This window comes from Gambusia affinis, linkage group LG12 (assembly GCF_019740435.1).
Source record: "Gambusia affinis linkage group LG12, SWU_Gaff_1.0, whole genome shotgun sequence".
NCBI lineage: Eukaryota > Metazoa > Chordata > Actinopteri > Cyprinodontiformes > Poeciliidae > Gambusia > Gambusia affinis.
Genome location: NC_057879.1, coordinates 10,536,002 through 10,562,322, shown reverse-complemented (window position 1 = coordinate 10,562,322; position 26,321 = coordinate 10,536,002). Strand labels below are relative to the sequence as shown.

The window sequence follows — 26,321 nt, the reverse complement described above, 5'->3', positions numbered from 1 at the left end:
CGACATTGAGGACAGTGTTTCCAAACAACAGGCTCTCATCAGCAGTACAGGGGAGCAGATACACAAACTCCTGCTGGTATGCTCACGTTTGTATTCTAGAACATAAAATAAGGGTCACAAAAAGCTCCATGGATCTTCACATTAACTCTGAGCACTTTCCCTATTTATAAAGAAATGGATTCCCAGAGCTCAATACTGCCTGATCATGTTTCACGGTGGAGATGCATTGAATTTTTTTGAAAGAGTTTCACGGCAGAGGGTGCTGAATATATATCCAGAACACATGTATATTTTTCTTTAGGAAAACTTTGAAAAAGCACTTTTCCTTTCTTTCCAATGCATATTTATGTACTACTTCTTGTTGCTCTATCATGTAAAATCTTTAAAAAATCTATGAAAGTTTGAGGTTGTCAGGTAAAAAATTAAAATGGTTAAAATGGGTTTAAATACTCTTGCTAAGCATTATATTTCAAAAAAACCACATATTTGTGTTTTTTTTTGTTCACTGTGATCCAGGAGAACCAGTCTCTGCTAGGTGTGACGGATCAAAGCAGCTGTGAATGGCGTGCGTACGCAGAGTACGTGGACCGGATGATCGTGACAGGGTTCTCCAACGCAGTACGCTGTTCCCTGCAGTACTTCGTGGACAACACAGACGCAGCTCAGCGCATTACCCCCCTCTTTGAAATAAAATTGATACTCAACAGCAATGAAATGACCTTTGACCCTTCACTGAATTTGAGTCACGATGGAACCTTCTATGATATTGTGGACAAAATGGTGACCAACATTACAAGTATGGGATCCTTCATACCCAGAGTGGCAAAACACAAGCAGATGGATAACTATCAGGTACTATGCATTTAGATTATGTATTCACTGTGAAAGTACACTGCCTTAAAGAAATATTCATCTGATTTTCAAATCTTTCAAAATCTGAAATTTGCTGCAAGTGTCTGTGAGAGTTAATCCAGCAAACATTCCCCAAATGTTTGCTGGAGAACATTGCAGAACAAATGAACTAATAAACACAGGATAAATTTGTAAAGAAGTTTGAAGCACTGTTAATTTAGAAAACGATATTCCAAGGTTTCAAACTTGAAAATGTATCTATTTTTACAGCTCTTATGCTATCTTATCAGGAAAAATAGTAAGAAAAGTCAGTTTTTCAGAACGTTTTCAAGACTGCATCCAATTAACACTAATGATTTGTTTTGTGTTAGGCACAGTTAATGTATGACCTAAAATGGCAAAATAAAATACATATTTGTGGTTGAAAAGTATCAAAACTGCAATGGTTTCTATGTATGTGAAGTTTTGTAAAGCCCTATATTACCCTGATTTCTCATCCTTTAGTTTGACATAGATGAAATGGAGGATTTGTCAGAAATGTGTCATATCATCCTCTCACGGGCACGAGGCGCGGTTGCCAAGGTAATTCTCTTTTCTTGAGACTTATGTATTATTTATTTAGTACACAACCATAAACGTTGTGTTGATTTTCAGGTCAGGGAGTATCAGGCATCATTTTCTAGCTACCGCTACCTTTGGACTGATGACAGGTCAGATGATTTGTTTTATGAAATCTCCTCTATGCAGAGATGTATATTTATTTATTTTGTCCTCCTTTTTTATCTCGCTCTTTCAGGTCTGAATTTATGAGGCAGTTTCTGCTTTATGGCCACGTGTTAAGCACGGAGGAAGCCGAGCTGTATGCTGACTATGAACTGAAAAAGAGCCCGCCCACCTTAGAGAACTTTAAAGATCAAGTGTGTTCCACTTATCTGACTTAATTATTCATATTGTTATTCTAGCATTCAGAGAACTTAATAATGCAGTGAGAGTAATTGGATAATTTTCTGATCTAGATTAATCTTTTTGAGTCTCTGTATGTTCGGGTGAGCAAAATGGAGGACAGGACGGTGTTTTGTGGCTGGCTGCAGCTGGACATCCGTCCCTTCAAGCACACACTCATGAATGTCATCAAAAAGTGGAGCTGGATGTTCAAAGAGCACCTTCTGAACCATGTAAATCAAAGGTGAGACAAACACAAACAATGACTTCTTTTTCACCACAGAAATCATTTGCAGAAGTACAAAATAGTTGTAGAAATTGGTTTTGAATATTTAATGTAATGGTCGTAATTTGGACCATAGCCAAAAATCTAGACTTTAGATCTGACAATCAAGATTCATTTTGTCTCAACCCCCTCGATAAGTGTTCTTTTCAAGGTCTAAATTTTCTGCAGTCTTTCTTCCTTTTCCATATCAACAAATATTTTGACCCAACCAGAGTTTTGGCATGTCAGCCTTAACATTCTGTACCAGCAAGGGTTTTATCTCAGTTTAGAAAGCTGCCCCAGTGTTCTGACAAAGACATTCTTACACTCATCTTTTATATGCGAAGATATATTTAACTCAATTCACATTCTCAATAGACTCATCTCTTCGTCCTGCAGATTTTAGGTGGAGGGGTTTAGTTCAGAGCTAGGCTAACATTAGCTTGTGTCTGTCTTTATGTGACTCATTATTTCACAGTGTGAAGGAGCTGTCCCATTTTCTGGAGAACACAGCTGGAGGTCTCTCTACAAAAGTATCAGATGGGGATTATGCAGGGTTGGTGAGCATAATGGGACACCTCATGGCCATCCGAGATAGACAGCTCAGTAATGAACAGCACTTCAAACCACTCAAGTCAACTGCAGAGCTACTCAAGTCCTATGGTCAGCAACTTCCAGAAAGTGTCTACATACAGCTGGAGGTTTGTTCCTATGCAAAGTCTGTTTACAGAAAGGGCTTTGTCCGGCCATCAGCGCATGAAATTCTTCACCCCTATTCTCCAAAACATAGGAGCTGCCTGAGAAGTGGAAAAGTGTCAGAAAAATTGCCTTCACGGTCAAACACGAAGTTGCACCACTGCAGTCCAACGAAGTTTCAGTGATACGCAGAAAATGTGTTCGCTTTGAGGTGAGGCTAGGTGTGAGCAAGGTCAGGTGTCGGTCTGGAAACCACCCACAAGGAGCTTGATATCTGATATACCTATATTAGCTTTTGTCCTTCCTTTCCTACATTATTTATGTGACCCAGATACCACATTTATAGACTTTGAAATTGAAGCAAATTTACATGCATCATAGATTTTCCAAATGCTTACATTTTAGGTGAAGCAGCATGAGTTCAGAGAGCGATTTCGTACTGAATCGATCTTCAAGATCAATGTGGAGGAACCATATGACCTTATTGATAAGGTAAACCAGGGAAAAGGTTCATTTGCATCATATTAAGAACACTGTTATAATAATGAAACTCTACAAAGTAGCAGAGGTGCAACAGCACCTGAACCACTAACTTTCTCTCTAGTGTCATCAGTCAGTTGCAGGGATTGAGATGGAAATGAAGAACCTGCAGGACACAGCTGATTTATTTGAGGTCAGCTTCCCAGAGTACAAACAGCTGCGCCAGTGTCGCTCTGATATCATACTTGTCAAAGCAGTCTGGGACATGATCATTTTTGTAAAGGTACCAGCTATTAGACATAAAAGATATTCTAATAGTTTCTTTTTAAAAATGATCTTTTACTACTGTGGTTTAGAAAAATGTTCTAAAATTTGCCCAAAAAAACTCTTCAATACTAGACAAGTATACAAGAGTGGACAAAAACGTCATGGAAAGAGATAAACGTTGAGCTGATGGACATGGAGCTCCGACGTTTCGCTAAAGTACGTGATGCATATATTTAAGAAGCCTGACCTGTTTTAATTTGTGGCAGTGAAAAACGTGTTCGCTTTCATGCTCTCACTGCACTGCTGCTTTTTGTTGCAGGAGATGAAGATGCTAGATAAGGAAGTGCGTGCGTGGGACGTTTATCTGGGTCTAGAATCAACCGTGAAAAACCTGCTGACCTCTCTTAGAGCTGTCAACGAGCTGCAGAACTCTGCCATCAGAGATAGACACTGGCAGCAGCTTATGAACACTACAGGAGTATGAGAACCGATACGCTCCCGCTGTGCTGCGTTTCTGCATTCTTTGCATGCAGCTGTCCTGCAGACTTCTCTCTAGGTTCAAATATTCTGATCACCACCACAGCACAGCAAATCTCCTCTATGATCCTCAGGTACAGTTTGTGATGGGAGAGGGCACCACCTTGGGGGACCTGTTGGAATTACAGCTACACCGTGTAGAGGATGAAGTTAAAAACATAGTGGACAAAGCTGTAAAAGAAATGGGCATTGAGAAGGTAGGAAGCAGGGAGTTGATGCTGTTTGAATAAATAAAAAGTTGCCGAATATAAACTTAAAGAAAAGTTGCATGTTGAGTCTACCTTGTTTCAAAGAAAATACATGGGTGTCAATATGAAAATGTCAAAATTGCTGTTTTATCCCTATTGAACTATATCCATTTGAAATATAGGTTCTGGCAGAGATAACACAGACCTGGAGTGTTATGTCGCTGTCATATGAGACTCATAACAGCACTGGAACACCTTTGCTCAAAGCCGATGAGAATCTAATCGAAACGTTGGAGGACAACCAGGTTAGTTTGTTATATGGATCCATTACAGCATCGTGCTGGTGGAGGTTCTCAGACTTCCAAGACTTGATAATCCCAAGTGATTAAGTGGAATGCAACCTCCTGTTTCTTCAAATCTTCAGAGCTTTCTTTTTTTCCATCAGCCTCTATTCATACCTCTGCAGCAAAGGTTTCAGAGGGATGAGTACATTTCTAAGGCAATACATCATTTTGCTTTGCATTTCTGTTAAATAAGCAAACTATACTCAAGCACACTTTGATCACTTTGGTCGCTCTTTGAAATCAGAGTTATCCAATCAACAAAAATATAATAAAAACAAGAAGATGCTGAAATGTGTGACTACATCAGAGCAGCTTTCTACAAGAGCTGTGAATCTGCCGTATTCACTTACCTTCAGGTGCAACTCCAGAACATCCTGATGAGCAAATATGTGGAGTATTTCCAGTCAGAAGTGAGTGGATGGCAGAGGAAGTTAATGGTGGCTGACCTAGTTATCTCAACCTGGATGTCTGTTCAGAGGACTTGGGCACACCTGAACAGCATCTTCACCAACAGCGATGACATTCGCTGCCAGCTGGCCAACGTTGCAGAGCTCTTTCAAGGAATTCACACTGACCTTCAGGTTAACACCCAGCCTAACACACGTCCATACTTTTTCATTTTCTTTTTTTTTAAATCCCCTCATCTTGTTTTTTTGTCTCATTTTTATAGAGTTTGATGATTGAAGTGGTGCAGGACAGTAATGTGGTGAATGTAACCAACAAGCTTGGCTTCCTGGACAGCCTGGAAACCTTGCAGCAGAGGCTCTCTGTGTGTGAGAAGGCCCTAGCAGAGTATTTGGAAACAAAGAGACTCACATTCCCCAGATTTTACTTCGTCTCAGCTTCAGATTTGTTGGAGATTGTGTCAAAGGGAACACAGCCCAAACAGGTGTCACATTTTATTGGTGTTGTCTTAAAAACAGCAGATCCATAAAATGTTACCATAGCGCATTCATAAATAATTTTGACCTAGTATGTGTGCGGAGCAGTAAAGTGTGCTTCATCTAGATTTAAATGAAGAAAACTGGGTGTAATTTTCAGGTGACCCGCCATTTATTGAAGTTGTTTGACAACATAGCAGACCTTTGCTTCAAGGACTCAGACGAGGCCGGAGAAGAAGATGAAGATGAAGATGGAGTGACAGTTGCTATTGGGATGTACAGCCGGGAGAGAGAATATGTTTTTTTTTCAGAGGCGTGTATCTGTCAAGGACAGGTAAATTATACATCTATAAACAAAGCTTATATATAAATATATATATATATATATATATATATATATATATATATATATATACATGCCTATTAATTTATAGAACCTTTTGTTCTCCAGGCAGAGTGTTGGTTAAATGCCCTGGAGAGCAGCATGCGCTGTACAGTCAGGAAAGAAATACAGGAGGCTGTTGGTGCCTATGAGGACAAACCGCGAGATCAGTGGCTTTTTGATTATCCTGCACAGGTTTGTGTTTTTGCATATTTGTAGATTTTGAAACACGGATAGGTTCTCTTTCATCAAAAATAGATGTGAATTTGAGTAAAGAAGTTATGGTTGGAAAAGTTCCTCATTTGATATTTGAAGCCATACCTATACTGACCAATGTCGGCATAAGAAGATTAAACAATTGAAAAAGGGGGTTGACAGCTTGAGGCAGTCGTGATTTATGTCCCATACACTTTTTATTTTTATTTTCAGCAGCCACTCCTGCAGAATTTGAGCCATGAATGAATGAGTTTTAAAATCCCTGCAAATGTTGTATAATAGCTTATTATTTTAACATAATATTTTCCAAATATAATTGTTTTACATTCACAAAACAAAAGCCCTGGATCAGGCGTCACACCCAGTCTGTTGTACAGAGCAGTGTTATTCCACCTAATCCAAGTCAGTCTCTTTTGTATTTTGTAGCCCATGTGGCTTTAAAACTTACAGTTTAATAGTTAGATATAATTCGTAATTATTTCTGAAGTGTCCTATCAACTAAGCCCAATACAAGCTAAATAGGTGATGTTATTTTTTCATAATCCATGTTTGACTTAAAGTTGAATCAAAATGGTGTTTTTAAAAGTCTGACATGTAACTCCCTGAAAGCTGCAGACACCATGTCAAATTGAGTTCTTGATTTAGCAATAATTAGATCATACAAAACAGTCTCTAATTCAAAAACCCTTACTCCTCTTCTTTATCCTTCATACAGACTGTTTAAATGTTTAAATCTCCTTACATGCTAGACATGATCTTGTGGTATTTAATTTTCTACCTGGACTGTTTGTAAATTCATACGATAACAATTGTTTTTAGTGCAGGACATTTGCATCTGAGAAGACCTGGGCTCAGTAAGAACTGTCTATAAATATTTACTATTTTAGAAACTTAATTTTTTCTATAATCCTCTGATCAATTAATTCTAAGTAATGTTAAAAAATTCCCATTAAATTCAATTTTACTGCTGCGACTAAATTAAACATATCTTGTTATGCAAACCCTTCTAATCTTAAAAGCTAATTTCAATAGAAAAATTATTTATCAAACATAACCCATAATAAAAAAATTAGAATCCTTGCAACTGTATTCTATTCTATTCAGTGCAACACTAAACAGTGTTACATGTTAAAAAATGTAGCAACCGTTGTTTTATATGTAGGTTTTCAAGCCACAGGTTAATTTGCAAACCCATTCCTCGTTCAGACCTTTATTAAAAGTTAGAGAAGTAAGACCCTATTCCTGCGTGTTCTGTTTTCTTTTTCCCCACAAATAGGTATCATTAACTGGTAGTCAGGTGTGGTGGGCCACAGATGTGGGTATTGCCTTTGAGAGGGTGGAGGAAGGATTTGAGACAGCTCTCAAAGACTACAACAAAAAACAGGTAGGGTCAGAAAGTCCGAATTTTTTCATACTGGTGGGTCTACAAAGAGGCACTTCGAATAAGTGATTTTTGTCAATTTCAAGATCACACAGCTCAACTCACTGATCCACATGTTGCTTGGGGATTTAAGTCCTGGAGACAGACAAAAAATAATGACCATCTGCACCATTGATGTTCACGCCCGAGATGTGGTTGGCGGTCTCATCACTCAAAAGGTTCTTAAACACCTTATTTGAATAATAGATATAAGAGTTATTGGCGTCTACTATTGGTTTTACTGTGTTCACCTGCTAGGTGACGAACGGACAGGCATTCGCATGGCTGTCTCAGTTACGGCATCGCTGGGATGAAGAAACAGGACACTGTTGTGTCAACATTTGTGACGCCCAGTTCCAGTTCAGCTATGAGTACCTGGGAAACACAAACAGACTGGTTATCACCCCACTTACTGATAGGTAGGAAGCCTCTGTTGTAAGCTCCACTCATGACATTCTTATTCCTAATGATCTTTATTTTATAGAGAGCAAATTTTAGACCTGAAGGAGGTATTAATAATGGCCTCGCACTGCATGCTTATTAGAAAGAGTCCACATTTTAATACATATTACCTTGAAATAGATAAGTGTTCTTGTTTTTCATACAATGCCTTGCAAAAGTAGTCATATGTTCCAAACCTTTTTCACATTTATCATGATGCCACCATAAATTCTTCTGTATTTTATTGGGATTTTGTGAGATAGACTGGAAAAAGGAGTGCATAATAAATTTTAGGGGGGTATGTCTTTAAATTCTTTGCAAATTTAGCTAGTTAAATCTTTACCAATTAGCATTTTTGGTAGAAAGTAGCAGAGAACATACACTTTAAAGTCTTGCTTGATATTCTCAGTTATACTCTGGTCTGGACTTTGACTGGACCAATCTAACATGCTTCATTTTGCTCTTGCTGTTTATATAAACAAATATGTTAAGGTTTATCGTCTGGCAGGACAACAGCTATATAGCTGTTGTCCTGCCAGACGATAAACCTTAACCCCAGTCTCAAGTTTTTCCTTTTTTATCCATCTGAACAACAGCTCTCACCAGCTTCTTTCTCCATTTGTTCATCTCATTAAATATTAAAAATAAAATGTTTGTCTAACATGACAACATGTGAAAAAGCCTAAGTGATCTTTTGCAAGTTAATATGGGTACATTTTTCTACTATGATTAATATCGATGGATATTCAATACTTTTATTGTAATCCGCTGTGGTTAAAATCCACATTGTTTGGATCCTGGACTTTGACTTTGCTTTCTGTATCAATTTTAAATCTCAACCCCACCACAATAAGGTGCTACATAACCCTGACCCAGTCCCTCCACCTGACTATGAGTGGTGCCCCATCAGGCCCGGCTGGCACCGGTAAAACAGAGACAACTAAAGATCTGGGACGCTCCCTTGGTATCATGGTGTATGTGTTCAACTGTTCAGAGCAAATGGACTATAAGGTATCATTAACATCAAACGTGTTCTTCCCAATTTCTGTTGTGGCAGTTTTTTTTCTTCATTTATCTAAAATGAGTGATGCTATGAATTCTGCATCCTTCTCCTTTCTGTGTCCAAAGTCCATAGGTAATATTTATAAGGGTCTGGCTCAAACAGGAGTGTGGGGCTGCTTTGATGAATTCAACAGGATCTCAGTGGATGTCCTGTCTGTCGTAGCTGTGCAGGTCAAGACTATTCAAGATGCTGTGCGCAACAAAAAACAGAGGTATGCATTTATCTATCAAGGGTGTGTTGTATTTTTTATTGGCTTTGTAATGTTGGGTGACATTTTTTTGCCCACATTAATTAGTTTATTCTTGCAGGTTTCAGTTTCTGGGTGAGGAAATCGAGCTGAAACCAACAGTGGGGATCTTCATCACTCTGAACCCGGGCTATGCTGGAAGGGCAGAACTCCCAGAAAACCTTAAGGCTCTGTTCAGGTCTGATACCAAGATAAATAGAGGTTTTCAGTGCAAAGGTACATGTATACCAGAAATTTCTTATCTCTTGCCTAAATGCCTAAAATTCAGGCCCTGTGCAATGGTGATCCCAGACTTTGAACTGATCTGTGAAATCATGCTGGTGGCTGAAGGGTTCATTGATGCGCGTCTGCTGGCACGCAAGTTCATCAGTCTCTATACTCTGTGCAAAGAGCTGTTGTCAAAACAGGTACGCACATAAAAATATGTAAAATTCCCTAACCTAAAATTTATTTGAAAAATGGTTTGGCATCCTCTTAAAAAGTTGTATGTGAAGATTATTTTATGACTAATTGTCATTATTTACATTTTAGGCTGGGGGTTTAATCTAATTTATCAGCTATCAGCTTAACAACTATAGTATATCCTGGTACATGTTGTGTTTATAGTCCAACTCTTTCTGTTTCCCCGTTTGATAAACTAAAATAAAGAAAGCGCAAGATACCTGGAATACTATTATCACTGTTATCCATTGTCAGAGTTTTACTTATCTTTTGTGCTTACACATTTGAATATAGACATATATCAGACTGATATATGTCTGATATATCAGTCTGATATATCAGACATATATCAGACTGATATATGTCTGATATATCAGTCTGATATATCAGACATATATCAGACTGAATATATGTCTGATATATCAGTCTGATATATCAGACATATATATCTGATATATCAGTCTGATATATCAGACATATATATCTGATATATCAGATATATATCAGATATATAATTGTAGGCCTACTAATTGTAGGCCTACTAATCAGCCTACAATTAGTAGGCTGATTGTTAGTTGTTTTTGACTTGCACAGCCTATATTTCCTTATTTTTTTAGGATCATTATGATTGGGGTTTAAGAGCTATAAAATCAGTCCTGGTTGTAGCTGGGTCCCTGAAGCGTGAGGAACGTAACAGACCTGAAGAACAGGTGAGCCTCACTTTCTGTTTCTGACTGAAACAGCTGCTTTAATTTACATAGTGATCTTTTTTTTTTTTCAGGTGTTTTACCATTTGCTGACAAATTCAAGCTTCATCACTTTTTCTCCAGGTGCTGATGCGAGCTCTGAGGGACTTTAACTTGCCAAAGATAGTGACAAGTGATGTGCCCATATTCCTTGGGCTGATCAGTGACTTGTTCCCTCAGTTGGATGTGCCCAGGAAGAAAGATCCCACTCTGGAAAACGCCGTTCGTCAGTCAGTCAGTGAACTGCGTCTCCAAGCTGAAGAAAATTTTGTCCTTAAGGTTTGCAGTTGTGCCGTACTCTTTCCACTTTAGATGGAATGACTGAATAGAGGTTGGTGGTACATTCATTGAATGAGATATATTTTAAACCAACTCTGTGCTACAATTTTCTCCTCAATGTTGACCTCAACCTAAAGATAAATGAGTTTTTAATCTAAGAAAATGTGAAAATGAAGAGTGGGGTGCCCTCCAAATACAAACACACGCACATACGTACAGTATATAAATACACACACTGTGGGAGTCAAGTAAATGTAAAAAATTTAAGTTTTTAACATTTACTTTCACTTTGAAGTTATGTTGGACTGTGTTTGTTTAACTGCATGAAGTTCTGCAATTAATATTTGCAGGTTTATGTTTGTTCAGGTGACTCAGTTGGAGGAGCTGCTTGCTGTCAGGCATTCTGTATTTGTCGTGGGTGGGCCTGGAACTGGAAAAAGTCAGGTCAATAACCTCATCAATGGCATTAAGAACAAAACAAAATTTTGGTTTTCATTTTTAAAGACTTTCCCAGTGTTTTAACCTCTTACCTTGTACCAAATCAACATATTTGTTGACATATGTTATTTTATTAAATTAACTGTGACGGTAGAGTTGTTTTCTTTGTGTTTGTCATTTTTGGCTTTTGTTTTTTATTTATTTTGCAGATCTTGAAGACCCTCCACAGGACATATTGTATCATGAAGAAGAAGTCAGTATGGACTGATATCAACCCCAAAGCTGTAACCACAGATGAGTTGTTTGGATATCTGCATCCTGCTACCAGAGAGTGGAAAGATGGTGAGAGGCTTAAACACTTTTTACAAAAAGTTTTAGAAACACAGATCATAGTCAAAATAAACAGAGATCCCGTTCCAGTTCATAGCATAATTAATTCTTAAACCTTGTTATTACTTAAACATGATATAAACATTAGGGGGTTCTTGTTGTTTGATAGGTAATAGATTTTGCTCCATATTAAACTCGTTATTTCTTTCATTAGGTCTTTTCTCCAACACCATGAGAGAGTTGACCTCAGTGACCCAAGATGGACCAAAATGGATTGTTTTAGATGGGGACATTGACCCCATGTGGATCGAGTCACTCAACACAGTTATGGATGACAATAAAGTGAGACATCATTCCTTGTTAATTAATACAAAAAAAAAAAAAGTTTTTTATGTTGGTGTTTTGCTACAATATATGTTTACAGTAGTCAGAGAAACCCACCTTTTACATTTTAGGCATATTTGTATTTATATTTCATTCCAAGTCACTGAATTGGGATGTTGTTCTTTCAGCATATATTGTATACTTATACTTCCAGTCCTCTTACTCTTCAGGTTCTGACTCTTGCCAGTAATGAACGGATAAGTTTGTCTTCCTCCATGCGTCTGCTCTTTGAGATCTCCCATCTGAGGGCGGCCACCCCAGCCACAGTGTCCAGGGCAGGAATACTCTTCGTCAACCCACAAGATCTTGGCTGGAGCTCGTAAGACTCCAGGGATAACCCTAAACTCACACCATAAAGTATGTATTAGTTGTTTTTCAGTCTTTTGGTTTTTGATTTACACATCACATTTCACAGGTATGTGGCAAGTTGGATAGAAACCCGACAGGCCCTATCAGAGCGAGCCAACCTCACCATTTTGTTTGATAAGTATGTGCCTTACTGCTTGGAGCAAGTCCGCTGTAACCTGAAAACCATCACCCCCATTCCAGAAAACAGCATGGTTCAGGTCAGTCTTCTCAATCATTCCAGGTCTGAGGCTCTTTTTTGTTGTCCCTTCAAGTACACTGTAACATCTCTATATTTTGGTCAATCAGACTCTCTGCTCCTTGCTGGACTGCCTGTTGACAGAGGACAACACTCCACCAGACTCCCCCCGAGAACTGTATGAGATCTACTTTGTCTTCGCCTGTGTCTGGGCCTTCGGAGGCGCTCTCTTTCAGGATCATGTGTGTAGTGATCATGAACTGGCATTAATACACATTATTAAACCACTTCACACAATTGTGTTTCAATTATATCCATTTCAGCTGAATGATTACCGCACTGAGTTCAGCCGCTGGTGGTCTAAAGAGATGAGAGCTGTAAAGTTTCCTTCTCAAGGCTCAGTCTTTGACTATTACATTGATTCTGAGACGAAAAAGTTTACACCTTGGAGTGAGAAAATGGTGCTATTTGAGCTGGAACCTGATGTCCCATTGCAGGTTTGTGATTGTGATCACAAGTATTCTACATGTTAATGTCAAAGTCATTGATTTAGGGTAACATGTAACATCTATTTTCAGACAGTGCTGGTTCACACCCCAGAAACCATCTGTCTAACGTACTTCATGGACTTGCTGCTACAAAAAGGAAAACCTGTCATGTTGGTGGGCAACGCAGGCGTGGGCAAAACCATCCTTGTGAGTGATAAAGTCACCAAACTAAAAGAGGACTTCATGGTGGCAAAAGTGCCCTTCAATTATTACACCACTTCAGCCATGCTACAACGTAAGAACCGCTGCAAAACTAGAAATGGTTATAAGGCAATACTGGATTATCAAACTGAAACCCAGAATGAAAGTTTGATGACTTTAGAAGAATTACAGTGCCTTGCAGAAGTATTCAAACTCCCTAAATATTTGTCGTGTTAGCTACAGACTTCAATGTATGTTACTTGATTTTTATGCGGTAGTCTATTAAGAATTAGTCCATAATTGTGACATAGAAGAATTATACAGAATTTTCACATATGCACATTATAGAGCCACTTTTTGCTGCAATTACAGCTGCAAGTCTTTGATGGTGTGCCCCTTCAACTTTGTACATCTAATTGCAACATTTGTCACTTTGTTAGTTTTCTTTTCCAACTTCAGTCAGATTGGATGGATAGTATCTGTGACCATTAAGTTTCAAGCCTTATTAAAAAACTTTAATAATCTGCATGTTCAGTGTTGAAGTTGAACCTTTGCCTCTGTCTTAAGTCTTTGGTTCCTTGTAACATGTTTTCTTCCAGGACTGATCTAAAGGTAGCTCCTTCCTGATTCCTATCACCTTTGGCCAACTTCCCTATTCTGTGTTGCCATGGTGATTGTGACTGTCATAATGATGTACACTTGTGTGACCAGACCACCTTCTTCTTAATGCTTGCTTTGTCTCCTAGATGGCCTGTTGCAAACTCTATGTGAAACTACCTTTTTTTCTTACATCTCTTTTATTTGCTAGTCTTCCAAAAAGTTCACTATTTGTTTGTTTAATCTACAAAAAATAGTAAACTGTTAGCAGATCCTCCTACATTAATTGTGGATCTCTTTCATTCCTCCAGTTACAACAATCCCCTTAGCTGCTTTTTTTTTAATAATCATTTGGTTGCACTGGATTTTGTTCAGGATTATCAAAATAAAACGGTTTTGAAAACATTGCAGGCCATACTTTTTTGATCTTAAATGTGTAAAAGAAATTGAAGGATGTGATTTTATTTCCAGTTGAAAGTTATGTAATGCTTTGTGTTGGTCAATCACATAAAATCCCAGGAAATTCATTGCAGTTTGTGGTTGCAATGTGACAAATGTTGCAGCTCATTCCCTTTGGATGTTAGTGGCTAAATGTACCAAATTATGGCTTATTTTCTAAGTCGCTGCATGTCCTTCAGGTGTTCTGGAGAAACCTTTGGAGAAAAAAGCTGGTCGTAAATTTGCTCCTCCTACCGCTAAGAGGCTCATCTACTTCATAGATGACCTCAACATGCCCGAGGTGGATGCCTATGGGACTGTTCAACCACATACACTCATTCGCCAACATCTTGACTATAGTCACTGGTAAATATTGCAAGACAGTCAAAGAGCACCACTGTTTAAATTTATAGCTACAGTTCAGTCCAGCATCTTACCCAGAGTGTGGTGGTTTATCTAAATCCAAATTACTGACTTAGGTATGACAGACAGAAGTTGGTCCTGAAGGAAATACACAACTGCCAGTATATCACCTGTATGAACCCTACAGCTGGAAGCTTCTCTATCAACCCCAGATTGCAGGTACAGTCAGTCACAGACTTTATTGAATCCTTTACTCACCATAATTTACATGCGCCATTATATTGGCAATTTGAAGGATTTTAGTTGAAAAAGTAAAAAAAAAAATGCAATAGTTGTAACAAAAATATGTTTTTTTTTTTGTTTTTTTTTTTTCCAGAGACATTTTGCAGTGTTTGCAGTACATTTCCCTGGTGCTGATGCATTGGCTACCATCTTCTCCAGCATCCTATCAGCTCACTTCCTTCAAGGAGGATTCAGCTTTGGAGTCTCTCGTTCAGTTGGAACCCTCATTCAGGTTCACCTACAGCTTCATAGCAACATTTGTCTACTTATTCATTTGGACATGTTTCAGAAGTCAAATCTTTAGGTTTTTTTTGTTGTTGTTGTTTTCTCATCTAGGCAGCTATCTGTCTTCATCAAAAGATTAGCCAGAACTTCCTCCCAACAGCCATACGCTTCCATTATATCTTCAACTTGAGAGACCTCTCCAATATATTCCAGGTAGAAAATAATGTACACCGTCATTTCATCCTCTACCAAATCTCTAAAAATTACGAAAAAATAAACACCTAGAGATTTAGATTGCTCAGTTGTTCATTCAGCAAAATTAGTACTTTTATTAAATGTAAGCTGATGTTTTTTCTATGATTTCTTGGTGCGTAGGGTATCCTCTTTGCCCTGCCAGAATGTATCCGTTATCCCATGGACCTGGTCTATCTGTGGCTCCATGAGAGCTCCAGAGTCTACTCTGACAAGCTGATGGAGGAGAAGGATGTTGAACTCTTTAATAAAATATTGCTGGACACTGGGAAAAGATACTTTGAGGTAACGGCAAGTGCTTTTATCTTTATATTAAGATTTCTGCAAAGTCATAAAATATTCTGGAAATTTAAGTATTTTCAAAGATAAGAAAACAGACTATGGAAAATATATTTCTATTTCCATACTTACTCCTACTGTCATTTCTTCTCAGGGAATAGATGACTCCATGTTTATCCATCAGCCTTTGGTGTACTCTCACTTTTTCCAGGGAGTAGGAGAGCCACGTTATCACCAGGTATGAAATTATTCACTCATGTATGTCATAAAACTCATAGCCTCTTCAATGAGGTAGTTTTTAACAGACTCCTCAACAAGAACAGTTTGCCATCACTCGAGTCTTGGGGCTAAAATTATGTCGTCATGTCCCTCCTAAGTATAGTGGCATCATAATTTGCTAACTGAATAATTTTTTCTTTAAAACTAACTGCTGTTGTTTTTCTGCTGTTGTGGCACCAGCACAGCGGATCTTTAAGCAACTTTGTTGTTTTCCCGATTGTCAGGCTTCCGACTGGGAGAAGCTCCAGAAGACACTGGCAGATGCTTTGGAGCATTACAACGAGCTTCATGCCGTCATGGACCTAGTACTGTTTGAAGAAGCAATCCAACATATGTAAGAAACCTGCGCAGACTCCTGTTTGCCAACTTTAGCTATGGACCTACACCAGCCAAGCAATTAGTGTTCGATTCTTCTGTTTTGATTCAGTTGTCGGATCAGTCGCATCCTGGAGGCCCCTTATGGTAACGCCCTTCTGGTGGGGGTAGGAGGCAGCGGAAAGCAAAGTCTGTGTCGACTGGCTGCATTTCTTAGCTCGCTGGAGGTCTTTCAGATCACACTACGTAAAGGATATGGCATCAATGACCTGAAGGTGAACACACCAAATACAAAACACATCAAAATCTGTCACCCATTTTTAAGCTTCTATTCTTACAACTGTATATCAGAAACTAACAATATTTTCATGTCTTTCTTACCTTTATTATCTATGTCTGAACAATCTGCAGAGCGATATAGCTGCCTTGTATATAAAAGTGGGAGTGAAAAACATTGGAACGGTATTCTTACATACCGATGCCCAGATTCCAGATGAACGCTTCCTGGTGCTCATCAATGATATGCTGGCCTCAGGTTTGTTTACTGTTCTTTTAAGGCACAAGGTTGTCAAATGTGATCAGCCATATTTGGGTTTTCAGCCTAGTGATTAATTTTTATAGCAAGGGACTTCTAGTAAGGCTAGAAGGTAAAACAAAATGTAAAAAAATCTCAGAACTGGATCATTTTTGTGATAGCTATAAACTCTTTTATGATTTTTGATTCACACAACTCTGTTGATCTCAGCAGGTTATTTATTTAATGTTTTAGGCAATAGTAGAAAAAATTGATTCTTTGCATATATGTTTGTGTTTCAGGAGACATTCCTGACTTGTTCAACGATGAGGAAGTAGATATGATTGTAGCGTCGATCCGCATGGAGCTAAGGGGATTAGGACTCACAGACAGCAGAGACAATTGCTGGACCTTCTTTATTGAGCGAATAAGAAGACAGCTTAAGGTCTAAAATCTCATCCATTAAATTTAATAACTTCACATCTCAAAAGTTCATGCTTACTCTTCTTTAACTAATGTTTTAACATCATTTTTGTTCTTCAGGTGGTCTTATGTTTCTCACCAGTTGGATTCACGTTGCGTACACGTGCGCGGAAGTTTCCGGCTCTGGTTAACTGCACTGCAATCGACTGGTTTCACCCCTGGCCTCAACTTGCTCTGCAGTCCGTCAGTACTACCTTCATAGAAAAGATACCAGGACTGGAGGTGAGAACATATTAAAATACAGAAATACCTCCAAAAAGTAGTAATAACAAATGACCTTTTTCACATTTCGTTAAACTACAGTGAGTAAAATCAGAATTAATTAGTGGGATTTTATATAGTATGCCAACATATTACTGTGCATAAAGGTACAAATGACTACATTAGACCTGACTACATTATTGACTACTAAATGGCAACTAGGACTGCCATTTAGTTTATTCCCTCAATCTTCCCATCCCCACAGCATGAAATTACCATCACCAGGTGGTTGTGATGTTTTAGCTCTCCTTCACTGGCAACATTTAATCTTAATTTCTCTCATATGAGTAGAGAATTGCTTTCTACATATTGCTGTCCCCTTCATGGTTTGTGCCTAAACTCTATATGAAACCTAATGTAACTTTGATTCAACAATAGCGTTCTTTTCATTTTTAGTTGTGCTGTATTTTTATGGTGGTTTGTGACCTTAAAAACCCAACATAGAACAAACTAAAATGTTTTGGTTGCTATATATGTGAGAAAGTTCAAGGGGCGTACCTTTGCAAAATATGGTAGCCTTTATAACAATCTTGAATAGTGGAAGAGTTGTATGTTCATTTCTTTTGTAGATTTTCACAAATCAAAACATAATTTAGGTTTGATACTGTTTGTAATTATTTTCTCAATCTCTTCCCATGCTCATTCTGCACAGCCTGAAATAAGGGTCTCCATTAGTGACTTCATCTCCTACGCTCATACGAGTGTCAATGAGGTGAGAATAACAGCAAAGCTCATTAGAGATGATCGATCCTCATATCTTTTTATGAGCGTGATTTACTGGTTGGTTCTTTAAAAGGTGAGTGTTAAGTATCAGCAGAATGAGAAGCACTTCAACTACACCACGCCGAAGAGTTTCCTCGAGTTCATGAAGCTGTACGACAACCTGCTGCGGAAGAAACGCAGGGAGCTGTCCCAGAAAATGGACAGGTTAGACAATGGACTACAGAAACTCAAGAATACTGCGTCACAGGTCAGAAAATGTGCATGATACAGAGAAAATACTAAAATATGTTATCCGCTCCTTTTTAATTGTTTAAAGTTTTTATATTTGATAGGTGGAGGATCTCAAGGCGAAGTTAGCAGTGCAGGAAGTGGAGCTGTGGCAAAGGAACTCAGATATCGAAGCTCTGATTGCCAAGATAGGACAACAGACTGACAAGCTTAACCAAGAGAGAGCTGTGGCTGATGCTGAGGAGCAGAAGGTATAAAATATGTGACATAATGGTCTTTAGGACCTTTCAAGCTGTTTCCCAGTTATTGTGAATCATATTTCTGCATCTTTAATACTTTGCCACCAGCTAATTATTGTTAGTACAACACAGTATAAGGTTTATTTAATATAACGTTTTTCTCTAAGAAGGTAAAAACATTTAACTTTTGCTTCAGTTTAAATTTGACGGTTTGCACCAGATTATATATGTAGCTACATCATATCTGCAGTGAAAGGGAAGCAGTTAAGGGGAAGCAGAATGGCACTGTATATAATCTGTAATTTTTCATAATTATTTAGGTGGAAGCAATTCAAGCTAGTGTGACAAAGCAGCAACAGGAGACAGAGGACGACTTGGCCAAAGCAGAACCCGCTCTACAAGCCGCTAACACAGCTCTTAACACACTCAATAGGGTAGTAAATCCAAAGAAACTCAGCTTACCGCACTTTGTAATTGATGCATTTATCAAATGTCATGTTGTTAATAAATCATTTGATGTCTTTCAGTTTAAAAATGCAAAAGATGAAGTCACGAGCATATGTGTTCATGTATGTCTGTGTGATCCAGTTGAATCTGACAGAGCTCAGGACTTTTCCCAACCCTCCAGCTATTGTCGCCAACGTCTCGGCAGCTGTTCTGGTCCTGCTGTCCCCTCAGGGCCGAATCCCCAAAGATCGCAGCTGGAAGGCCTCCAAGATGGTTATGAGCAAGGTGAAGCATTACATGATGTTCTTCAAGCCAAAACGTATAAGAGGGCATCAGGTGACAGTTACTAAATTTTGAGCCTCCTTCATGTTGTTAGTTTCCTCATGACCCTCATTAAGTCCGATAAAAAATAGCACATGCAGGAATCAGAATAAAATTTGTGCAAAGCTGCGTTGTTGTTCTGACCTGCCAAAGCCTTTGCTGTCCAGATTGATGACTTTCTGCAGGCTTTGGTGAACTTTGACAAAGAGCACATCCCTGAGTCCACAGTGAGGTGTGTAAGAGACGACTACCTCAAAGACCCAGAGTTCAACCCAGAGTTTGTGCGACAGAAGTCCTCAGCCGCTGCTGGCCTCTGTGCCTGGGTGATCAACATCATCCACTTCCATGAGGTGCACACAGAAACCCCGGCTGCAACAAATATTTCTTTTCACCCAAGCTAAGTGAAAGGTGATGGGTTTGAGTTGTTATTGACAGATGTGCTTCTCCCTAAATTTTGTGCTGCCTTGGACAGATCTTTGTAAGTGTATCATCTTCTCCATTTCATGTTTTATTCACGGTGAAGATAATTGTGTTTGAGATTTGTTTTACTCAATAAGATACGAAGTATGTGTGTTTGTCTAGGTATCCTGTGAGGTGGAGATGAAGAGGACGTGTCTTTCTCAGGCTAATGCCGATTTAGTAGAAGCTGCTGAGAAGCTAGAAGTCATCAGGAAAAAACTTTCAGTGAGTTCCTTTCTTTTTTGTCTTGTTTTTTTGACTCATGTTTAAATGTTGGGCTATCTAAACCATAACCAAACATATTCAAGCAAAAGTTGGTCTTATTTGCAGAAATGCAGCACATTTTTACTTGGTTGTGTTACCCTGCAACCTTAGATGGGCGAGGGTAATGTAGAGTCACACACGTTGAGCTTCCTTCACATTCAAGCGGAAGATTTATTCTTCTTGGGTGTTTATTCTTCTACGCCACCAACGCGTCAGCGCACCTAGTGGTTATGTATGGAATTGCACGGACTAATTGAAATAACACTAAACAACTTATTACAACGAGAAATTAAAGATACAAAATGAAAATTTATGTTGGGTTGCCTATTTTCTTACTTATGTTTTTATTTACTAATAACTTGTTTTGCATCCCTCTACAGTTGCTTATTTTTTTCTATACCATACAAGTCTATTGGTGTCCCCATCAGGTTTATTCAATGGGAAATAAGAATTTACCCATGCTTCTTTCCAAACACTCAAACATTTAAGACAAATATGTTTGGCTGTAGGAGCTGGATGGTAACTTGGAAACACTGACAACAGCTTTTGAGAAAGCCACAGCAGAGAAACTACGTTTTCAAGAAGAGGTCAACCGCACCAACAAGACAATAGAGCTGGCAAATAGGCTTGTCAAGGGGTTAGAGGTGGGCACACATCTAATAACATCCATGCACATTGAATATGAAACAAACATTTCAATAATGTATTCACCATGTAATTCTAAAGCTATACAGTTTGAGTGTGAATATTCATTAAGTTTGGTTTATGCTTTTGTGTGTGTGTTCCAGAGTGAGAATGTGCGCTGGGCCCACTCAGTAGCTCAGTATCACGAACAGGAGGAAACCCTCTGTGGGGATGTCCTGCTAACTGCAGCTTTCATCTCCTACGCCGGCTCTTTCTCTAAAAAGTACAGGCAGGAGTTGCTGGACAACCTCTGGATGCCATTCCTGCGCAGTCAGAAGGTTCTGGATGTTCTCTTACAAGTGCTGTATGATTATAGAAAGTTACGTCTGTGCTCTTGTCTAAACCTGCATCTTGTTTTGAATGCTCACCTCTTTTATCATTTCACCAGGTACCCATCCCAATGGCTGGGGGCTTGGATCCAGTGTTGATGTTGACTGATGATGCAACAGTGGCCCAGTGGAACAATGAAGGATTACCAGGAGACAAAATGTCCACCCAGAATGCCACCATTCTCATCAATTGTAAGTAGAGGTTTAAGATGTTCTCCATCATCTGATCACAGTGAATACTTTTCTGTTTCAGTACAAACAGTGATGAAGGTTGAAGATGATGAAGATGAAGGTTGGCTTACCGGTGCTGGGACAACTCCAGGTAACATGTGGTTTGCTGCAGGTGAACGTTGGCCTCTTCTCATTGATCCTCAGCTGCAAGGTATCAAGTGGATCAAGAGTCGCTACGGCAACACTCTGAAGGTAGTCAGTCTAGGGCAGAGAGGGTGAGTAGTTTCTTTTTTACTGTACTTTAAGTCCAGTATTTAGTGGTTGATCTCTGCATCAAAGACAGTTTGATTATGTGTCAACAACAATGTTCTCAATTTCACTCATGAACCTTACTTACAAATTCTTGAAAATAAATTGTGCATACAGGACCTTCGTAAAAGTATTCCTGCCAGTTGAACTTTGAAAAGCATCCACACAGCATGATGCTGCTACCACTGTTTTCCTGTTTTCATATGTGCCATTAGTATTTCTCTATTTTGTAAGCAGGTGAACATATTTATTTTCATCTCATGTGTGTCGTCTTCATGGCTGCATCAAAACCTTGTTCAAAAGACTTCAACAATGGCCTTCTTTTGTTTTCATATAATTTTTTTCCCTTAACAATTATGCACTGTCTTGTCCATCACCTAATATCCTAACAAAATACATTGTAGCTAGATATAAAAAAAAGCTTCAAGCGTATTAACCCATTTGAAAGACACTTGTAAAGGAAGTGTACAAGACTTATTGCTCTGTAGAGCAACATTCAACACATTTTCTTTCATTCAAAGGTGCATTTGTGCAATATTCCCTCATGATGTTCATTTATTCTTCAGGTATGTAGATGTTATTGAGCAGGCTGTGGTGGCTGGTGACATTGTGCTTATTGAAAACCTGGAGGAAACTATTGACCCAGTCATCGACCCTCTACTGGGGCGACACACAATAAAGAAGGGCAGGTAACAGACTGATACCAACGTGAGAATACATGTTTATGAGAAGCTTTAGTTTCTTTCACTTGAAGAAAATCTCCTCTCAATTTCTCCCTTCCCTGCTGCAGCTGCATAAAGGTGGGGGACAAAGAGTGTTTCTTCCACCCAGGGTTCAGACTGATTCTTCACACGAAACTTGCCAACCCGCACTACAAACCAGAGATCCAGGCCCAGACCACCCTCATTAACTTTACAGTGACCAGAGATGGACTGGAAGACCAGCTCCTGGCCCAGGTGGTGAACCAGGAGAGACCAGACCTCGAGCAACTGAAGGTGGGCTAAATCAGAGAGTCTTTTGCTTTACCATTGACCGGTTTCATTTGGGTTTAAAAGAAACCTTTTAAAGTCATTTACAATTAGTATAATTATAGCGTCTTTTAATGAGTTTATGTTTATTTATTTTTTTGCTCTGCAGAGTGAACTTACATTACAACAGAACATGTTTAAGATCGAACTGAAGCTCCTGGAGGACGAGCTGCTGACCAGACTCTCTGCAGCAGAGAGTAACTTTCTTGGCGACAACGTGCTGGTGGAGAAACTCGAGACAACAAAACACACTGCTGCTGAGATTGAAATGAAAGTAAATGGGCAGATGTTTAGTTGGTGATTCCTGATGTATTGCTAGAAAATAGTTTGAATGCATTATTGGAAGGTTAAAGTCTATCAAAGCTTACCTCTATGATGTAGGCATGTAAATTTCTCAACTGCGTGTTGTTTAGTTTATATTGATAGGTGTGTTTATCTTATCTTTCTTCATGCTTTTTTTGAAATCCCTCTCTCTTAGGTGCTGGAAGCTAAAGTTAACGAAGTAAAAATAAATGAAGCCAGAGAGCACTATCGCCCTGTTGCCATCAGAGCTTCTCTGCTCTACTTCATCATGAATGACCTTAACAAGATCAACCCCATGTACCAGTTCAGCCTTAAGGTAACCAGAGGGCAAGGATGGGAGCTGACTCACAGTTGTAATCTAATAAATCTGATTAGATGCATGAGAAACCGATGACTGTGGTCTGATGAATGAACCGCAGAAACGACCGTCTCCACGTGTTTTGTGTTCTCAGGCTTTCAACATTGTTTTCCACAAGGCAGTGGAGATGGCAGAGGCCTGTGAGGATGTAAAGAGCAGAGTAAACACGCTCATTGAGTGCGTTACGTACTCCACCTTCAACTATATCAGCAGGGGATTGTTTGAGAGAGACAAGCTCACGTTTACAGCTCAGCTAACCTTCCAGGTGTGTATTTAAGACAAAGTAAAGAAAAACAAAAAAATTTTTTTTAACTCTGTATGCCTGTGTTTTCCTTTTCCCAGCTGCTCCTGATGAGCAAGGAGATAGATGTGCGAGAACTCGACTTCCTGCTACGCTTCAACATTGACCACAACTATGTCAGTCCCCTTGACTTCCTTTCCAACTCGGCATGGAGCGCCATCAAGGTTCACATCTGCAGACTTACTGGGCTTGTTTGCGCTGTCTGTGAATAAACCACAGCTTAATCAGCTTCATATGCTGTTGCCTGTTTGTGCCAAGGTCATGAGTTTTACTGATGAGTTTCGGGGTCTGGATCGGGACATTGAAGGTTCACCCAAGCGCTGGAAGAAGCTAGTTGAGTCGGAGTGTCCAGAGAAGGAGAAGTTTCCCCTGGAATGGAAGGGGAAAAGTTCCCTTCAGAAACTGATCATGATGAGAGCCCTGAGACCAGACCGGATGACATATGCTCTTAGGTGATCTGGGTTTTATTTTTATTTTCTTCCCTTTGTGTTTTTACCTGGCTTTTTTTTTTTTTTTAGGTATTGCTTCGTGTTTGCATGAATATGAAATCGACGTATATGGTTGCATCAGTTCTTAAAAGAATGAGCCTTTTGTACACTTCTTTGTTGTATATTGTAGGAACTTTGTGGAGGAGAAGCTGGGGGTTAAGTACACTGAGGGTCGAAAGTCAGAATTTGCTAAATCGTTTAGAGAAAGTGGTCCTGCCTTTCCCGTGTTTTTCATTCTCTCACCTGGAGTGGATCCACTAAAAGACGTGGAATCATTGGGTAATAAACACAAAGAAGCATGCATGCACAAATCAATTGCCTGCAGTGTTTTGCAAAACATAACATATGCATATTAGCGACAATAGCACTGTGGGTCTACACAGAATTGCCTGGCCATTATTTATTTATTTATTTTGTTCAATTTTAATCTTTAAATTTATGGATTTTCTGTTTTTGCATGCATTAAAAAAAAAAAAAAACAATATCCATGTGTGTTCTCAGGAAGAAAGCTGGGCTTCACTATAGACCTGGGAAAGCTTCACAATGTGTCTTTGGGTCAAGGACAAGAGAGTGTGGCTGAGGTTGCTATGGAGAAGGCTGCCATGGAGGGTCACTGGGTCATACTGCAGGTCGGCTTGCAAGAAAATAATGGATAAAAACTGATTTTATGCATATTTGTGGTTTTGGTGTTTACACTAAGCTGAGTTTTAAGTATGGCACAAATGATGTTTAATTACAGAACATCCACCTGGTTGCTCGCTGGCTGGGCAAGCTTGAGAAGCTTCTGGAGTGCTGCTGTGAGGACAGCCATCCGGACTACCGAGTGTTTATGAGCGCAGAGCCAACATCTACTCCCCAAGAACACATTATACCACAGGTAACTGTTGTTTACATGCAGTAGTGTCTTTTTTTTCCTCTTCATACACTGTCTCTCTGAACCATTTACAGAGTAATGTGCCTAAAATGCTAAATACATACATAAGTATAATTTTTTTTCTTTTTCTGCATGTTTCTTAGGGCATTCTGGAAAATGCCATCAAGATCACCAATGAACCTCCTACAGGCATGCATGCCAATTTCCATGCAGCTTTGGATAACTTTGACCAGGTCAGCTTTTCTCTCTGATTTTCACAAAACATTTATAGTGATACTTTTATTAAAGGTTTTCTTGCTGCATACTTTATTAATCACGACCTGGCTTCTCTACAGGACATTCTGGACCAGTGCAGCCGCGAGCAGGAGTTCAAGACCATCCTTTTCTCTCTGTGCTACTTTCATGCCTGTGTGGCAGAGAGGAGAAAGTTTGGACCACAGGGTTGGAACAGAAAATATCCATTCAACACTGGAGACCTTACTATATCAGTTAATGTTCTCTATAACTACTTGGAGGCTAATGCACAGGTGCCGCACGTTTTTATTGGGATTGTTTGCGGTGGTACTTGCATTTAGTAGTTATTGAATTGAAATTATATTGACGAAGGTTCCATGGGAGGACCTGAGGTATCTGTTTGGGGAGATTATGTATGGAGGTCACATCACTGATGACTGGGACAGGCGACTCTGCAGGACTTACCTGGAAGAATATATGCAGCCCAACCAGGTTGGTTCTTAAAAATAGGCGAGCACATTTGGGTGTATTCTGCCGAAGATGAAAATGACTAAGACTTGATTTTAACAGTTATATGCTTTGAGACTTTGTTTTCGTTTATCATTTATATAGTCCAGACGTGTTTTCTTCTGGATGGCTCTCTACAGATACTGGAATCCTAAATTACACTCTTTACGAGAATATACTGATGGAGAAAGACCCACAATCAGTTACTAGGTTTATGGGCCAATTACTTTTTCACATAGAAAAAATTTTTGTTTGAACAACTTTTTTGCCTTAGTTAAAAAAAATCCTTATTTAGAAATTTAATTTTACGTTTAGGTTATTTTAGTTTGAGAAAAAATGTATAATCTGAATGCTGTAGCGAGATAAAAAAAAAAAAAAAAAAAAGAGAAGACAGAAGAAATCTCTAAAGTGGGCAAACATTTCTTCCCACCTCTTTATGGAGGCCATACTGAATGTGAATTTCCATTTCGGCCTAAGAATTTGTTTCACTTTGACTCGTGATAATCAAGATGATCAGATTAGCCACTATCAGGGAAATGTTAGTGCTTTGTCCAAAGTATTAATCTAACAGGTAGTAATTTATTAATTTTCTTTTTTTTTCAGTTTGATCGTAAACTGTCATTGGCACCGGGTTTTGTTGTTCCCTCCAATCTGGATTATCAGGTAAATTAAAGCAAATATTGCTAATGCGGTT

At 39.0% G+C, this 26,321-nt stretch overlaps 1 protein-coding gene across 1 annotated transcript in view; it reads left to right on the top strand.

The window, feature by feature from the left end:
• The first annotated feature begins 591 nt into the window (after positions 1–591).
• dnah9l (dynein, axonemal, heavy polypeptide 9 like) overlaps positions 592–26,321 on the top strand; it is a 28,181-nt gene continuing 2,451 nt past the window's right edge. The window contains exons 1-71 of the mRNA XM_044134247.1: positions 592–852; positions 1,357–1,434; positions 1,507–1,562; positions 1,649–1,769; positions 1,869–2,038; positions 2,538–2,760; positions 2,850–2,966; positions 3,161–3,247; positions 3,360–3,518; positions 3,635–3,718; positions 3,822–3,980; positions 4,114–4,236; positions 4,410–4,532; positions 4,928–5,152; positions 5,242–5,460; positions 5,613–5,786; positions 5,904–6,029; positions 7,327–7,434; positions 7,518–7,649; positions 7,729–7,889; positions 8,766–8,922; positions 9,040–9,185; positions 9,283–9,399; positions 9,490–9,628; positions 10,280–10,372; positions 10,493–10,687; positions 11,054–11,131; positions 11,335–11,467; positions 11,670–11,797; positions 12,010–12,158; positions 12,255–12,405; positions 12,494–12,625; positions 12,707–12,880; positions 12,962–13,166; positions 14,308–14,473; positions 14,587–14,689; positions 14,847–14,984; positions 15,089–15,190; positions 15,353–15,514; positions 15,663–15,746; positions 16,012–16,121; positions 16,215–16,377; positions 16,514–16,637; positions 16,919–17,061; positions 17,160–17,321; positions 18,013–18,072; positions 18,157–18,330; positions 18,416–18,562; positions 18,871–18,984; positions 19,139–19,282; positions 19,486–19,668; positions 19,791–19,796; positions 19,901–20,002; positions 20,551–20,685; positions 20,830–21,003; positions 21,114–21,246; positions 21,398–21,500; positions 22,101–22,223; positions 22,325–22,529; positions 22,672–22,836; positions 23,041–23,181; positions 23,318–23,488; positions 23,566–23,688; positions 23,783–23,976; positions 24,143–24,291; positions 24,514–24,641; positions 24,752–24,889; positions 25,030–25,119; positions 25,222–25,413; positions 25,493–25,612; positions 26,231–26,290. Coding sequence (XP_043990182.1) covers positions 592–852; positions 1,357–1,434; positions 1,507–1,562; positions 1,649–1,769; positions 1,869–2,038; positions 2,538–2,760; positions 2,850–2,966; positions 3,161–3,247; positions 3,360–3,518; positions 3,635–3,718; positions 3,822–3,980; positions 4,114–4,236; positions 4,410–4,532; positions 4,928–5,152; positions 5,242–5,460; positions 5,613–5,786; positions 5,904–6,029; positions 7,327–7,434; positions 7,518–7,649; positions 7,729–7,889; positions 8,766–8,922; positions 9,040–9,185; positions 9,283–9,399; positions 9,490–9,628; positions 10,280–10,372; positions 10,493–10,687; positions 11,054–11,131; positions 11,335–11,467; positions 11,670–11,797; positions 12,010–12,158; positions 12,255–12,405; positions 12,494–12,625; positions 12,707–12,880; positions 12,962–13,166; positions 14,308–14,473; positions 14,587–14,689; positions 14,847–14,984; positions 15,089–15,190; positions 15,353–15,514; positions 15,663–15,746; positions 16,012–16,121; positions 16,215–16,377; positions 16,514–16,637; positions 16,919–17,061; positions 17,160–17,321; positions 18,013–18,072; positions 18,157–18,330; positions 18,416–18,562; positions 18,871–18,984; positions 19,139–19,282; positions 19,486–19,668; positions 19,791–19,796; positions 19,901–20,002; positions 20,551–20,685; positions 20,830–21,003; positions 21,114–21,246; positions 21,398–21,500; positions 22,101–22,223; positions 22,325–22,529; positions 22,672–22,836; positions 23,041–23,181; positions 23,318–23,488; positions 23,566–23,688; positions 23,783–23,976; positions 24,143–24,291; positions 24,514–24,641; positions 24,752–24,889; positions 25,030–25,119; positions 25,222–25,413; positions 25,493–25,612; positions 26,231–26,290 — 9,834 coding nt within the window. The remainder of the gene's footprint in view (positions 853–1,356; positions 1,435–1,506; positions 1,563–1,648; positions 1,770–1,868; positions 2,039–2,537; positions 2,761–2,849; positions 2,967–3,160; positions 3,248–3,359; positions 3,519–3,634; positions 3,719–3,821; positions 3,981–4,113; positions 4,237–4,409; positions 4,533–4,927; positions 5,153–5,241; positions 5,461–5,612; positions 5,787–5,903; positions 6,030–7,326; positions 7,435–7,517; positions 7,650–7,728; positions 7,890–8,765; positions 8,923–9,039; positions 9,186–9,282; positions 9,400–9,489; positions 9,629–10,279; positions 10,373–10,492; positions 10,688–11,053; positions 11,132–11,334; positions 11,468–11,669; positions 11,798–12,009; positions 12,159–12,254; positions 12,406–12,493; positions 12,626–12,706; positions 12,881–12,961; positions 13,167–14,307; positions 14,474–14,586; positions 14,690–14,846; positions 14,985–15,088; positions 15,191–15,352; positions 15,515–15,662; positions 15,747–16,011; positions 16,122–16,214; positions 16,378–16,513; positions 16,638–16,918; positions 17,062–17,159; positions 17,322–18,012; positions 18,073–18,156; positions 18,331–18,415; positions 18,563–18,870; positions 18,985–19,138; positions 19,283–19,485; positions 19,669–19,790; positions 19,797–19,900; positions 20,003–20,550; positions 20,686–20,829; positions 21,004–21,113; positions 21,247–21,397; positions 21,501–22,100; positions 22,224–22,324; positions 22,530–22,671; positions 22,837–23,040; positions 23,182–23,317; positions 23,489–23,565; positions 23,689–23,782; positions 23,977–24,142; positions 24,292–24,513; positions 24,642–24,751; positions 24,890–25,029; positions 25,120–25,221; positions 25,414–25,492; positions 25,613–26,230; positions 26,291–26,321) is intronic.